Below are 13,331 nucleotides of genomic sequence, written 5' to 3'. Positions count from 1 at the left end.
ATAACTAACAGAGTCCGCTCATCGAGGTCGCCCAGGGTCGACATCAATAAGCGGAGGGACTAACTGTATAGGTCAAAATCTGCCTCAATGGGATTTAGCATGGAGTGGTATTATGGAGTGATGTGGCCGAGGTCGACTAGTAGACAGCGAGGAAAAAGAGGGCGGTCAATAACGGCCAAGGTCAAGTATCAAGGACGGTACCAACGACTAGTTTTTGTAATAGGATATTTAAGGGAAATCCATTAAATATTCTCTGTACAGGTACTTTTAGGGTTGACTGGGGATATGTCCCATATAAATAGAAAAAGAGATAAGGGGAACGGGCATGTAATTTATTCTTATAAGAGCACTTTTTGAGAAGAAGACTCTAGAAAAGATACAAACACTACCTTTCTAATAAGATTCTACAATCCATTATTCTATACTTTACCATCACATCCGATATTAATTCCAATAATATTGGAATTAATATCGGATGTGATGGTAAAGTATAGAATAATCATCTACCTCATTCGATATTGGGTGAATCATTCTCCTTATTTACGTTAATGCCATTTATTATTATTTATTGCTTGATATTCTTTCATCGTTACTTTCCTTGAAATATTAAATGCAGCTCACTAACACTATCCCGCATTGTAAGTGTTAGCTAGTTATAAATCCAGGAATATTATTATCAACTAGGCTTAATCCCTTATTACATAAAATTGAGTAGTTAAGATTTATATTTTTTGGTCAAACAAAACCGAGACGATTAGTTCCATACTAAATGACCATTGATTATGTTAGATCAGATATACATAGGTATCACTCTATTAGCTTTTTATATATAGAATCCTATAGGAGCATAAAGTTTAGTATGATTCATTGTTACTAAATGTTGTCACTGCTATTTATCACTAAAAATAGGATCACTTTATTGCATATTGCAACTACCTGCTTCCTTGATTTGTACCTCCCTAATCAATAGTATCTTGACGCCAAAAAAAAAAAAAAGATGATAAGATCTTGAAAGTAATTAAGCCAAAAAAAAATTGAATTTTATTTTCTCTTTTGTGTATCAGTTTTCTTTAATTAACCGACAACGGACTGCTGCACAACGCGCCTCTCTCAGCCAAAAGATGCTAGTTGAAATCCATCAGAGTCTAGTTTGTCCAAGGAAGTAATAGCTATGGTTTGCTGAATAAATGTGGACGGTGAGATGGTTACACACATTTAACCACTACGTAGTAGCCAAATAATGGCAACTACCAACTCCCTCTAATTACATTCAAGAAATCTGTTCCTTTTCCTTCCCACCCATAACATCGACACATACAATTCTTAGTGGGCCAGTTATTTACTTTGGCTCTAGAACTAGAAATCTTTTACAATCTGTTGTTTGGTTAATTCCATTATAGAAAATAGATTTGATATTAAATTTTGTCAATCCCACACATGGTGTGACTTCAGCTTATCGAGGATATGATCTTTGACAGTAGAGTGTGGAGGTCGGAATTAGGGGAAAAGAATAATAGGTAGTCGGGCGTTTTTCTAATCCATACCAGGTTGTTTAGGGCTAGTCTGTTAGTATCTTGTCATTGTTCTCAGATTGCTAGTATTATGATTGTTTTCTTGCTATCTTCTGCTTCGATTTTCTAGTTACTTGCTGTGGTAACTGTTTGTTGCTATTACTTTCGCTATTGCTAGTGCTATTGCTCGTGCTATTACTTTTTTCCATCTATTTTTTCGGTTCTTACATTGCTGTTATCATTTTTCTGGCTTTTGTTGTTGAAATTTGATTGTTTTCTGTTCATTCTCGAGGATCTTTCAAAAACAGATTCTCTACCTACACAGGGTAGGGGTTTGCGTACACACTAACCTCTCCAGACTCCACTTGTGTGATTTCCCCGAGTTTGTTGTTGTTATACAATCGGATGTTTAATTGTCTTTTGTTGTACTAATAATAATATTACCAACATGAGTTATGAGATTATTAATTTTATATCAAATTATTGTAAATACTTAACAATTAGTAATAATTTTTATCATTTCTCAAGGAACCATCAAGTGCACAGATAGCCGTTTGGAGGAGCACTAATTAATGTTTAGCCGCCCAGCATCATTTTCAAATTAAACTTAAGAGGCTGAAGTTAAAAACTCCTGAATCTTAAGTTTGAAACTTCAGACAAAGCAGCAATGGCGATTCCGTCGGCATTCAGAGAAAGACTTGAACAGATGGAGCAGAGCAGAAACGAGCGTCTCTCTATTCTTCAGTCGGAGAAAGAGCTCCAGCAAAGCAAGTCTCAGGTGTTGGCCTCCAGACTCTCCAACATCGCATCCATGGAACAGCGTTGCCTCAAGCTTGATCGCAAAATTGCTTCCCAATACTTGTTTATCTCTTCTCTCAAGTCTCGCCTCCACCGGCTCGATGCTGATTATCTCCAGAATCTTCAGAAACACAGGGATTTGAAGGATGAGGTAGACAATTTGGAAGAGTTAGAGAAAGAGGAACAGAGCTATTACAGTTTAGGAAGTCGAGAAATGGAGGAATTCAGGGAACAGGTGGGTAATTTCCTGGTTGAATGCCAGGTACAAGTGGAGGAATTGAGGAATCACGTCAATGAGCTCAAGGCAAGATTTGCACAACTTCTAGGCAACCTTAACCATTCAAATAATTCTGAGATTGCTGCTGCTGAGATGAGAAAAACACAACTTCTCGCTACCAAGGAGAATTTGGAGAAAAACTTGGCATTGAATTACCAACTGCGGGAGCAGTTAACTAACCTACTTCTCAGTACATTGATGGGCCAAAATCCAGAGAAAAAGTGATTTTGTCAGTCAAAGAAGCTTTTACTGCAAAAAATTGCAGATTTAAAGAGATTAATTAGAGAATCGTGAATGGCATGAACAGCACTCTGAAGTCATCTGTTGCTGTACAGGTTAGATGTGTAGATGTTACAAAGAATTTGAATGGATTTGTAGAACATAATAAAAAACACTTTTCTGAAAAAAAGAAATTCAGACATATAACTCGAAGTTGGGCTTGCCAAAGTAACTTTAGACTCGTATGTACTTTGAACTCAGTTTGGATGAATTCCAACTTAATCACTATTGACTATATAAAAAAAGGAAAAAAATAAATAAGGCATTAGTGTTGAAAGTTAATTCTAGAGCTCATTATATGACATCGAGTGGTCCCGACTCAATTCACGGTTCACCTACTTCTAATCTTGACTTTTGAGGCAGATAAAGGCTAGACTCAATTAATGGTTCGCCTACTTTTAATTACGATCCATTAGTTTTCAAATGTATGCCAATAGTTGAATTTTATTGGCAACTTTATGGAAAATAAAATAAAAATAAAGGTGTCTATTAGCCAAAAGAATTAACCTGTTCTTGGAAGTTTTAGGGGTTTATTTTGAACCGTACTTTATAAACGAATCCAGCTTGGATACATATAACTATGATCTTTAGATAATATTGGACTGCACAAAGACAATACTGTATGACAAAGAAATGCTTCCTAGCGATCCTTCAACTTATACTACTTATTCTATAAATAAAAGTCAATAAAATTGTTCTTATTAAAATGAGTATAACATAAATCATTATATGAACTGGTAGTAGAGTAGAAATGGCTGCGAAACCCCATTCTTATTCAATGATCCACGTTCTTGCTAGTAGAGTAGAAATGGCTGCGAAAAGAATGAGGAGCAGATATAAAACTTCTGACTAAAACAAGCATGACTAAGGATCACTCAGATTCTGGTCCTGCTATTTTGTTTGATTCTGTGTAGAAACTTGGAGACTTTAAAAACAGAACTAACTGAGAGCAGCTCTAATTTCTGTTCCTCTCCCACTGCCAAAGTTGTTCAACAAGGACTCGAGGTGTTTAATTTCCTTCGGTATGGATGCAGTAAGTACCTGTTTCCAGTAGGGCAGAAAATCAGGTCTTGAATGCTAACAAGTGTCGGAAGTGATCAAAGTATCAGAGATCATATGAACTGGTACTTGTATAACTCGGTTGTTCAAACAATTGAACGATTTCTGTAACTATACCTCATAACCTGATTCTGTAATAAGGACTTCATCTTCAATCCTAAATCCAATGCCTTGGAACCTGAATGAGCATAAGTGAATATAGACATATATAAGTGAGTAAAAATCAAGAATTCTAAGGAAACAGACACGTTGTTCCTTATTGGGGTAAGAGAATAATCTAGCTCCTTAACAATAGATGAATCAGCAGATGAAGCTTCTTAGTTCAAGTGAGCAATAATTCTTTCTCCCTAAGATTTATGACAAAAGCAACAATTTTCCCTAGAATGGGACAGCCAGAATATGCCATTGATACGTGGAATATTTCTTTCATATTTCTTTCGAGCTATTTGTTTCTGGGAAGTTTTCTCGAACCTTGCAAAAGAAATTTCGAAGTAAAGGTTCCTGATCCCATTCTCGGTTGAACATACAAGTAGCCATCAGTCATTCACTGAAAGCCCAACCAAACTGGGACTCCTTTGCACGATACGACTACTTCTGCTACAATGTCCTTAGATTAACATGTTGACTAGACCTACAAGATCTACCTGACCCACCTAGAACAGACATCTTTATATGATTCTCAATCTTTTCTGCATGAAAGAGTAACTCTTCGTCCATCCACCATAATACATTTTGGCAGATAGAACCAGTTCAATAAACCAAGAATCTGGAGGATGATCTAAGATACAGTAACTTCTGAATGCATGCCAAAAGGAACATTAATTTGATGAGGTAACAAGTATTACCTTTCTGGACAATCAAAGCATGAAGGGATGTATACTCCTGGTTCAATTGTGATGACCTACATATAACAGTCCATGAAGATTGATCACAAGTTCTTGCAGAAATCACAAGTAATTGGAAGCTAAGATGAAAAGGACTCATCTATTTATGGGGTCAGAGATTCTTCTTATCAATGACCGCCTCATCAAGGTTAATGTAGAAACAAACAGAGGGAACAGGAGTTTACAAATGTCTAAACAATGACCAGGCAATTTTATCCTAGACTATTAGCTTTGTCCAATTTCATCTCATCATTCTGAGCTATATGCGTCTCCGTCACTTTTAAAAAAACGTAAAGCATGTTTCGCAATTGGCCATGACCTTGTCTAGATGTATGAATGTAGAGTAAACACAAAGTTTTCCATAGTCCCGAAGTCAAAGAACTAGACTCTGCACATAATCTCAGAACAATCAAAAGTCATGTACTTCTTTCAAATACAAATGCCACGGCCCACGCAAAATTAGCATATTTCTCCACAGATATGATCAACATAAATTATACAAACTAAGACCTCTAAGTAGCATGTTCATGGTGCTTCTTATTCAAAAACATAGTAGTTCTGAAATTGTTTTTTGTAAGGACTAAAAACAAATGCATGGATACAGATATCACTGGCAAAATAGACCTCAGTTAAAGCATAATTTAACATAAATCTACCGCTGACACCAATAAGCTGTATTACTGGAATTACCTTCAGTAATTTTGCATATAACAGCTGACTTGATATATATTGTGTATGTTTTTATTGTCATATCAGACAGGTCGGGAGCATATTCCAATTTTTTATGATTAGAAGAATGAAGGAAAAAGGAGCAAAATGGGATAACTAATAATTTTTCATACATGGAAGCAAGCATGTTGGACGTTAAGTACCTTTCACAAGAGCAAGGTACTTGTCATGAAATGGATTATACATAAAGTATAAGTTAACAGTTTGCAGTACCAACATGAAAACAAGATGCGCGAGCTACTGAGAAATTTTACTACAATTGCATATAACATTACACATTCTGCAGGAATATTACATTCCTTGTGACTCAGAATGAAAAGATATACAAGAGCTTTACTTTTTGATAAAGAGTAGACATACCAGGAACGAAACCTTTATCAATAACAAAAATTGCATCGTGTATGAAGCCGGGGTTAATGAACTAAGCGGTCGAGGAATTAATCATTTCAAATATTTCAAATTAATCAATCAAAACAAAGGTCTATATAGAATCTAGAGAGAAGCAAAAGATACTTTGATCTTTCTGCTAATTGGACCGTCAGATATTTCAAACATAATTTTTATGCAAATACACGCACTACCCTGATGTACACATCCTTCAATAGAAATAAACCTAACCAACTTCATTTCTGAATTTAATTTTCTCCATGTAACCTAACCAACTTCATTTCTGAATTTAACTTTCTCCATGTAACTACTAGTAGAAGTGATGAAATTAGAAGCTGCAATAGGACCAAAGAGGTGCATATGACAAAAGCAGTTTAGAAAATATTCATATATATCATCATTCAATCCTCTCTTTTAACCCTTTGCATCTCTATAAAAATGAAAAAAGTGAAGGAAAAGGGAAATTTGACCACATGGCTCTAAAAACATAAGCATTCTTAGTTGGTTCATATTGTAATCCAGTCAAGAAGCAAAGAGAGAATGACTGAACTATCCTATGGAGGAAAACTCATTGTAAATTGCTAAAAGAGAGTGATGCATTATGGCAAAGCTCATTTGTTTCCAAATGAGCAAGTCACTGGTCCTCATTCGTTAGGAGGATTTCAAAATAATGACAACCAATTTCTTTTGCAAACCTAGCAGTTTCCCGATTATTTTCAAATATCAAAGCAATCATCAGTAAGGAAGGAAACTTACTACACCAGGTTTCAGAGGTCGATCATTTCCAATTGTAGAACAATCATGAACGTCCATTCCTAGATAGTGACCTGGAAATATAATTGAACAAACCAAATTCATTCAGAGATGGTTGCAGCGGTACAAGAAATCATTTCTCTTTTCAGCAAAAAGCATAATAGGAATAGCATTAGCAACTGTGAAGACAATTGAGAGGGAGCAGGTTTCTGCTGCTATTGCACATGCATTTGTACTTATATCTGCAGCGGAAGAGTAAGGGTTAAAAGGAAAGACCTATATTTGTAGGATTTAACATTTCATATCTTCCACGCCGATCATTTTTTAGTATCCCAATTTCTTTGAATCCTCTTCGCAGCGTTTCTACCTATACACATCAAATAAAAAAAAAAGAATGAGACCTTGGCAGTCCTCAAGTATCTAAAGAAAAGAGCATGCTGATATAGGGCAATTACTCACTACAGAATATATACCATATACGCCCATATCTTGAACAGTAATAAGACCTTTAACAGCTGCCCTAACAACAAATGCAGAGAATGACCCTTAATTCATAAAGCATTTGCATCAACCAGGTAATACTACCCTTCACTGAGAATCAATTACCACACACTACACTAATTAGACACCTCTAATCATTACCTTACTGGCTTATTTTACAAAGCATTATTCATCATATATGAAGAAATGGGGGAACAAATACTATTTTCAAATCAAGGGAGGGCAATCAAAAGGCATCTATCTCTTCCCAACACCTCTATACTCAAAGGCTTAAAAGGAATTAAACTTTTTTCCTTATCTTCGAAAATGCCATCAAGCCTCATTTTCCTCGGCTCATGCATAGGAACGAAAACTTTGAAGCAACATTGCTATTCACAATAGGAGGTGGAAGTCAGTGTAACTTGAGAATTAGGCAAAACATAAAGCAAGAGTAGGGCCTTCACAACTGTACCCAAATTTCTATCACCGAGACTACCAATGTAACTTGGCAATATAACTGGGTCTAAGTCTATGAAAGGCAAGAGAAAAAAAATTAAATTCCTACTCTCAGCTACCCCTTGAATATAAACCAAAAGAAATTACGAGATGGATTAACTAAAATAGTACCGAGTAGTGGTGTATTTCTCGGATGGTTGTGCCAGGTCTGCACAGCTCCACGCATTCCTTGTTTGTCTCCAAAATAAGATTATAAAGTTCCTCCTGAAATGTATCTTGGAGTGTATCACTAAGTTCCAGACAATAATGTATAGAGACTATATCACAGAAAAGTAGCAATTTAAAACCATACCAAGGGAAGAATTTATTTCTCAAGCATAATCTGTAGCTTAGAAGTAAAATTGAAATTTTGTTTTTCTAATAAGGAGGAACTTTATATGATTATATCATTCTCATTCTTCACATCCACATCAAATCAGCAAGGCCATTGAGGATCTGGAATTAAGATTCATAACTCATACCACTGGAGGGTGAAGCTAGCTGCTAGGCTACATTACCTGATGATTTTCATTTTACCGTTTGTCTTTCTAGATTGCTTTTGGTAGTCTGGGGTTTCAATTTAGGTCAGTGCATTCTTTCTGAAATGGAAGGTTGTCTATGACTTTGATCAGCTAACAGGGTTTTTACCCAGAGGAGTGGGGTTTGACTTGAGTTTTAAGGGGAAAACGGAGAAGAAAATCATGGATTCTATACTTACTTGAACAGAAGAAAATTTTCCAAAGGGCGGCCAAACACGAGTAAGATCACTGACATAACCGTGGAGCTCGCATCCAACATCCATGAGGACAAGGTTACCATCTTCAATCTGTTAAAACAACAAAGTCCCCATCTTCAATCTGTTAAAACAACAAATTAGATACTACTACTCAATATGCTTGATATTCAAATTCAACTGTGCTTAAAGACAGTAAACATACTTTCTGGTCATTACGAAAATAATGCACGACACTGCCATTAGGTCCGCCACCAACAACAGGATTAAACCTGTGGAACAGGAAAAGAAAAATGTATAATCCTTGAAACTATCTCAACCAGAAGTATGACCAAAACTAACAGTCAGGAAAAACAACAAATTATCAGAATCGCAGAGAATAGAAGAAAAAGAAAATCAATTGCATGTTTACACATGAGGTCTTAGTGGCATTTTGATTTACTCTCCTGCAACTCATGTTAGACTAAAATACTTAGAAATTGCAACGTGCTCCTCTCTATATACAAACTTCCAAAAATTATTACAAGAAAAACTTACGCCATTCTTTGGGCACCTCTAACTCTGCATTCATATTCAAATTTGGCTGACAGCATTCCTTCATCAGGAAACAACTTCGAGTACAACATGGTCTGGATAAGTGCCTACCAAAAATATATACATTAAAAGATAAAGAAATAAAAAATAACCTTTATACAGAATAAAAAAGGACTGAATTAGTAGTGTGTACGCCGACCTTACCCCTACCCCGAGGGGTAGAGAGGCTGTTTCCGAAAGACAAGACAGACATTAAAAGATCAAGAAATAAAAAATATCCTTTATACAGTATAAAAAAGGACTGAATTAGTGAAAGGAAAATATCTCAACTCCCATATAACTGGCAACTTTATTGCTAGGCAACTGCATACAAATCCAGGAATAGGAAGAAGCATTTTCTAGACCAGTCTCTCATAAGAAAACATGCAAATCATGATTGTGAAATAGAATGAATGAGTAGTATATACACATCTTTTGGTTAAGCATGCCTAGAGCTTCTGAACTACTTAACACAGAAGCACATTATCAAAGAAAGGATTGTACATGCAAGAACTGTTCCTTCACAATTAGACCAAGAATATGTTGACCCAAGTAAGAAAGCTGGGACTCCAACTTTTGGAATATTAAGAACCGTCTTCTTTTAGACTGGTGATCCTTTTATCTGACTGTACCCTTTTTCCTTTTGTGAAATATTTTTTAGATCCTCAGAAGTGTAGTATCTTCAACCTGAAGACACCACCCTAGACATGAAAGAAGAAGAGGAAAAAAAGGGAAATGCAAATACCTATTTTACCTTTCTAAAAAATTTTGTCGTATAGCAAAATGACAAACATGTTACTTAAGATTGTATAACAGCTGACCTGCAAATAAGCTTTTTAAAATTCTGAAAACACCTCGCTGGCATATCAATACCTTAGTCACATGTTAACTGTGTGAAGAGTATCAACTTCAATGGAAAACAAATAAATATACAAAAGTAGTGTCAGGTGTACACTCTATCTTTCCATCTCTATAACCCAAAGACTGCTTTTCCTTGTCCAATAAAAACAAGAACCTCTATGAGTAAGAACTACCACTCTAACCCATGAACCTGACAAAAATGAAAGAACTACCATTACCTGACAAGCTATAGATGCAGAATCTCTCATCAATTTCAGCTCTGCTGGAGACTTCACAAATCGGGCTTCATGAGTGTACACAGAGAAATCTTTCACTTTGTAATTGCTAACTGCTTTTTTATAGGCCTCAAGCTCCAGGTAGGATGAAGTCCTTGTCTTCACATTATGGAACACAGTGGAAGAACTTTCTATCATCCTGGAGAGAATCTGACAAGTCCAGCAAAAATTAGAGAAGAGAAATTGGAACATGGAGAAAGTGAAACAAAGTCACTACATTGAAGCCATGTACAGGAAAGACAGCTTAGAAGGAAATAATTGACATTTTTTCTTTGCTGACATAGATCTAATCATGATATCGGCATCTCGTCTTCATTTCCTGCTCTTTTTTATAAGGTAAGAATTTATCGATGTTGCGGAATTTAAACTCTTGTACGCAAGTGCTCTACAATAACTAGAAAACCTACACCATAAACTGGTTCTCTACAAATAACACAGTCATATATACATCTTCACTTCCTGTTCTCTGTGTTGCCGATTTAAATAGTAAATTACCATTAAGTGGTCAAACGGTTAACCTGAGAGCCAAATACAGCCAACCAAAAAATATTCCGTCTGCCTAAATCATTTACCTAGTTTCCATTTGGAACACAGTGTCCACTTTCTGTTAACCTTCATTCTTCAATTTCTTACCCATAATATTATATTCTCAACCGATCCTAGCGTGATGCCTGCTTGATTTTCAAAATTATGAGGAAAGGCTACATCCAGTAATAGGTCCTATCAAACATGAATTTATAGTAATAAGCCAGGCCCGACTCCTATATATGTGAAAACCTAAGTTGCTCGGACACGGGTGCGGGTGTCCGACATGGGTGCGAATCTAGAGGTTGGATCCTTCGAGATGTAAATTCTAAGATTCGGGGATACAGATCCTAGTACAGATATGGGTGCGGGGATCCGACTAAAAATAATTCAAAAAAAATAAAAATATTTTTAAATTATGAGAAATTTTGTGGATTACTTACGTATAGCTTGTAAAGTGTGGATTTCCTTTTTATTTTCAAGTTATAGATAAGTAAAGGATTGATTTTCTAGATAAGGTATATTATTTTATTTAAATTTACCTTAGATTCTGATTTTGGGAATCAAATTGTATCTCGTCTCGAATTTTTCCATCCGTCGTGGTCAAAGTACCCAAAATTGTTTGACCAGATCCGGTACGGATCCCATACCCACACCCATACTAGTGTCGTGTCGATATGGGTGCGGCACCTAAATTGCCGTGTCGGAGCAACTTAGGTGAAAACTCTAACTTCCATCCACTTTGTTCCCTCTATACCTTTTACGCATATTAAAGGAGGAAAACAATTCTTTTCCCCGGCAAGAAAAGAGAAAAAGGAGAAAAACAATTCTTTTACGCATATTAAGAATTGCATCAACAGTCAAAAGGTATCTACAAGCCAACTCTAACAGATTCAATTCTCTGACATAAATTTCTATAATCAAGTGGAAAGGAGACAAATAGGTCTCCACTCCCTTTTTAGATAAAGTACTTCATTGTCCTATTGAAAGGAATAAAAGAAGGGATGTTATCATATGCCCTTTTACTTATCAGTGTGAGAGGTATTCGCTTCTAAAAAGAATCTCAAACTTATTTGCAGTTGGAGATATGATTTTAAAAAAGATTTACCTGAGGCAATCTGTTAATAGGGTAAGCAAGGTCAGCCTTGAATATCTGTAGAGCTGCATCAACTCCAGCAGTTTCTCCTTGCCAAAGAGCGTCCTAAAAATACTTTTTCACTTTTAGTATGGAAACAATCTTTAACTTGCTACAATGTATACTAACTACCAAAAAATCATGGTAGTAACTGAATCTAAAGAAAAATGTCACTAAATTATAGGACGAAGCTTTTCTCTTATTAACAGCTTCTTGTCAACAAGAAGGAAGCAAGTGAATGGTTCCTGAAATACCTGGGGGCTTTGTTCTGGCATGAACATGCATAAACCACAGTCATGCCCTAGAACTGCAACACCACCAGGTTGTTGGCATCCGGTGATGTACAAATAGTCAGCATCCTGCCTAAAATTGTATGGTACAACATCAGTCATCATTTTTATGGGAGCGGCTGCAACAATTGCTAAGCTATTCTCCGGAAGAAACTCCAATAATTTCTTCCTTCTCTGCATATATTCTTCACTGGTAATGCCAGGAGTAATCTCCCCTTCCTTCATTAACTGCATGCAGTGATGTAACAACATTTAACAGAAATTCACAAAGGAGCTCCAAAGGACAGCGAAGTATGTCCCATACAAGGAAAACAACCACCAAGAAAACAAGATTTTAAATTTACTGCACATTTATCATTTGTTAATGTCAACGGTCTTAATTCTATGCTACCAAATGTCAATACTACATATGCAGTGTAGAAGTACCTGAGGGTGAGTAGCAGCAGTCGGCTGCCCAGCATTGTAAACTTTCTTGGTTGAATATGCACTGGTTTTGACTACCTATCGTATCCAATTCATGAGATATCAGCAGCAAACCAAAACAAATTGTGTTAGAAAATAAATGTAAACATCCAAACCAACTCTTAAGCAAAAAGATGATAGCTTGACCTAAGAATGGGGAGAAAATTCCACTGTTTCACTACTTGGAGGAAAAAATTGCAAACAGGGAAAAGAAACGTTTTGAATATCTGAATTGCAGCCATATAATTAATTAATCCAATGTCCTCTAACTACAGGCTACAGCTGTAAGTCCTACTGAATTGTATTGGACCACGTGCTCAACCCCATTTAGAAATATAACGAGTTTTTGCAATGAACCTCAAGACATATGAAATATATGTTACACTAGTAAGATAATCGAAAAGCCAAACAAAAATTGAAAAGCTAGTTATACTTCGGAAAAGGAAAAGAAAAGAAAACGAACTTGATTAAGGAATCTGGAGGAGATTCTGTGAAGTGATGGGTTTCTTCGGAAAAACTGCATGCTGTTGTTGCTTACTTCCCGCCTTTAGCCTTAGGTTCGCTTTCACTTTGGGATGGTTGCAGGTTTGTAATAACTTTGGTAATTGGTACAACTGAACTGGGTTCCTCTGTGTTTCTTGAGTTTTCTCCTTTTGAGGTTTAAGGTCCCTATGAGTTCTTATATTTGCAGTAGGCACCCATTTACCCATATATTTTTTTGTTGTCGTCCATGTATATTTTCTATTTCAGATTTGGCCCCTTCGTTTTGGTGAAACAGCAAAAGTTCCCACTTTTACCTTGATCCCTAATCTTTTTCTTTTTCTT

General features: G+C 36.1%; 2 protein-coding genes across 2 annotated transcripts; one reads left to right on the top strand and one right to left on the bottom strand.

Moving 5' to 3' along the window:
* Positions 1–1,289: 1,289 nt before the first annotated feature.
* On the top strand, positions 1,290–3,113 carry LOC107799790 (uncharacterized). The gene is made up of 2 exons (XM_016622939.2): positions 1,290–1,517; positions 2,040–3,113. Exon 2 carries the CDS (start codon positions 2,179–2,181, stop codon positions 2,809–2,811), a length of 633 nt encoding a protein of 210 aa, XP_016478425.1. The 5' UTR covers positions 1,290–1,517; positions 2,040–2,178; the 3' UTR covers positions 2,812–3,113.
* Positions 3,114–3,512: 399 nt separating this feature from the next.
* On the bottom strand, positions 3,513–13,161 carry LOC107799791 (intermediate cleaving peptidase 55, mitochondrial). The gene is made up of 14 exons (XM_016622940.2): positions 12,970–13,161; positions 12,471–12,545; positions 12,009–12,272; positions 11,728–11,820; positions 10,038–10,244; positions 8,923–9,026; positions 8,591–8,657; positions 8,371–8,478; positions 7,785–7,877; positions 6,954–7,044; positions 6,681–6,751; positions 4,770–4,825; positions 4,042–4,102; positions 3,513–3,906 (listed from the first exon to the last, which is right to left on the bottom strand). Exons 1-14 carry the CDS (start codon positions 13,027–13,029, stop codon positions 3,805–3,807), a joined length of 1,452 nt encoding a protein of 483 aa, XP_016478426.2. The 5' UTR covers positions 13,030–13,161; the 3' UTR covers positions 3,513–3,804.
* Between the last annotated feature and the right edge of the window lie 170 nt (positions 13,162–13,331).

Source organism: Nicotiana tabacum, chromosome 19 (genome assembly GCF_000715075.1).
Source record: "Nicotiana tabacum cultivar K326 chromosome 19, ASM71507v2, whole genome shotgun sequence".
Taxonomy (NCBI): domain Eukaryota; kingdom Viridiplantae; phylum Streptophyta; class Magnoliopsida; order Solanales; family Solanaceae; genus Nicotiana; species Nicotiana tabacum.
This window is presented reverse-complemented; position numbering and strand designations above follow the sequence as displayed.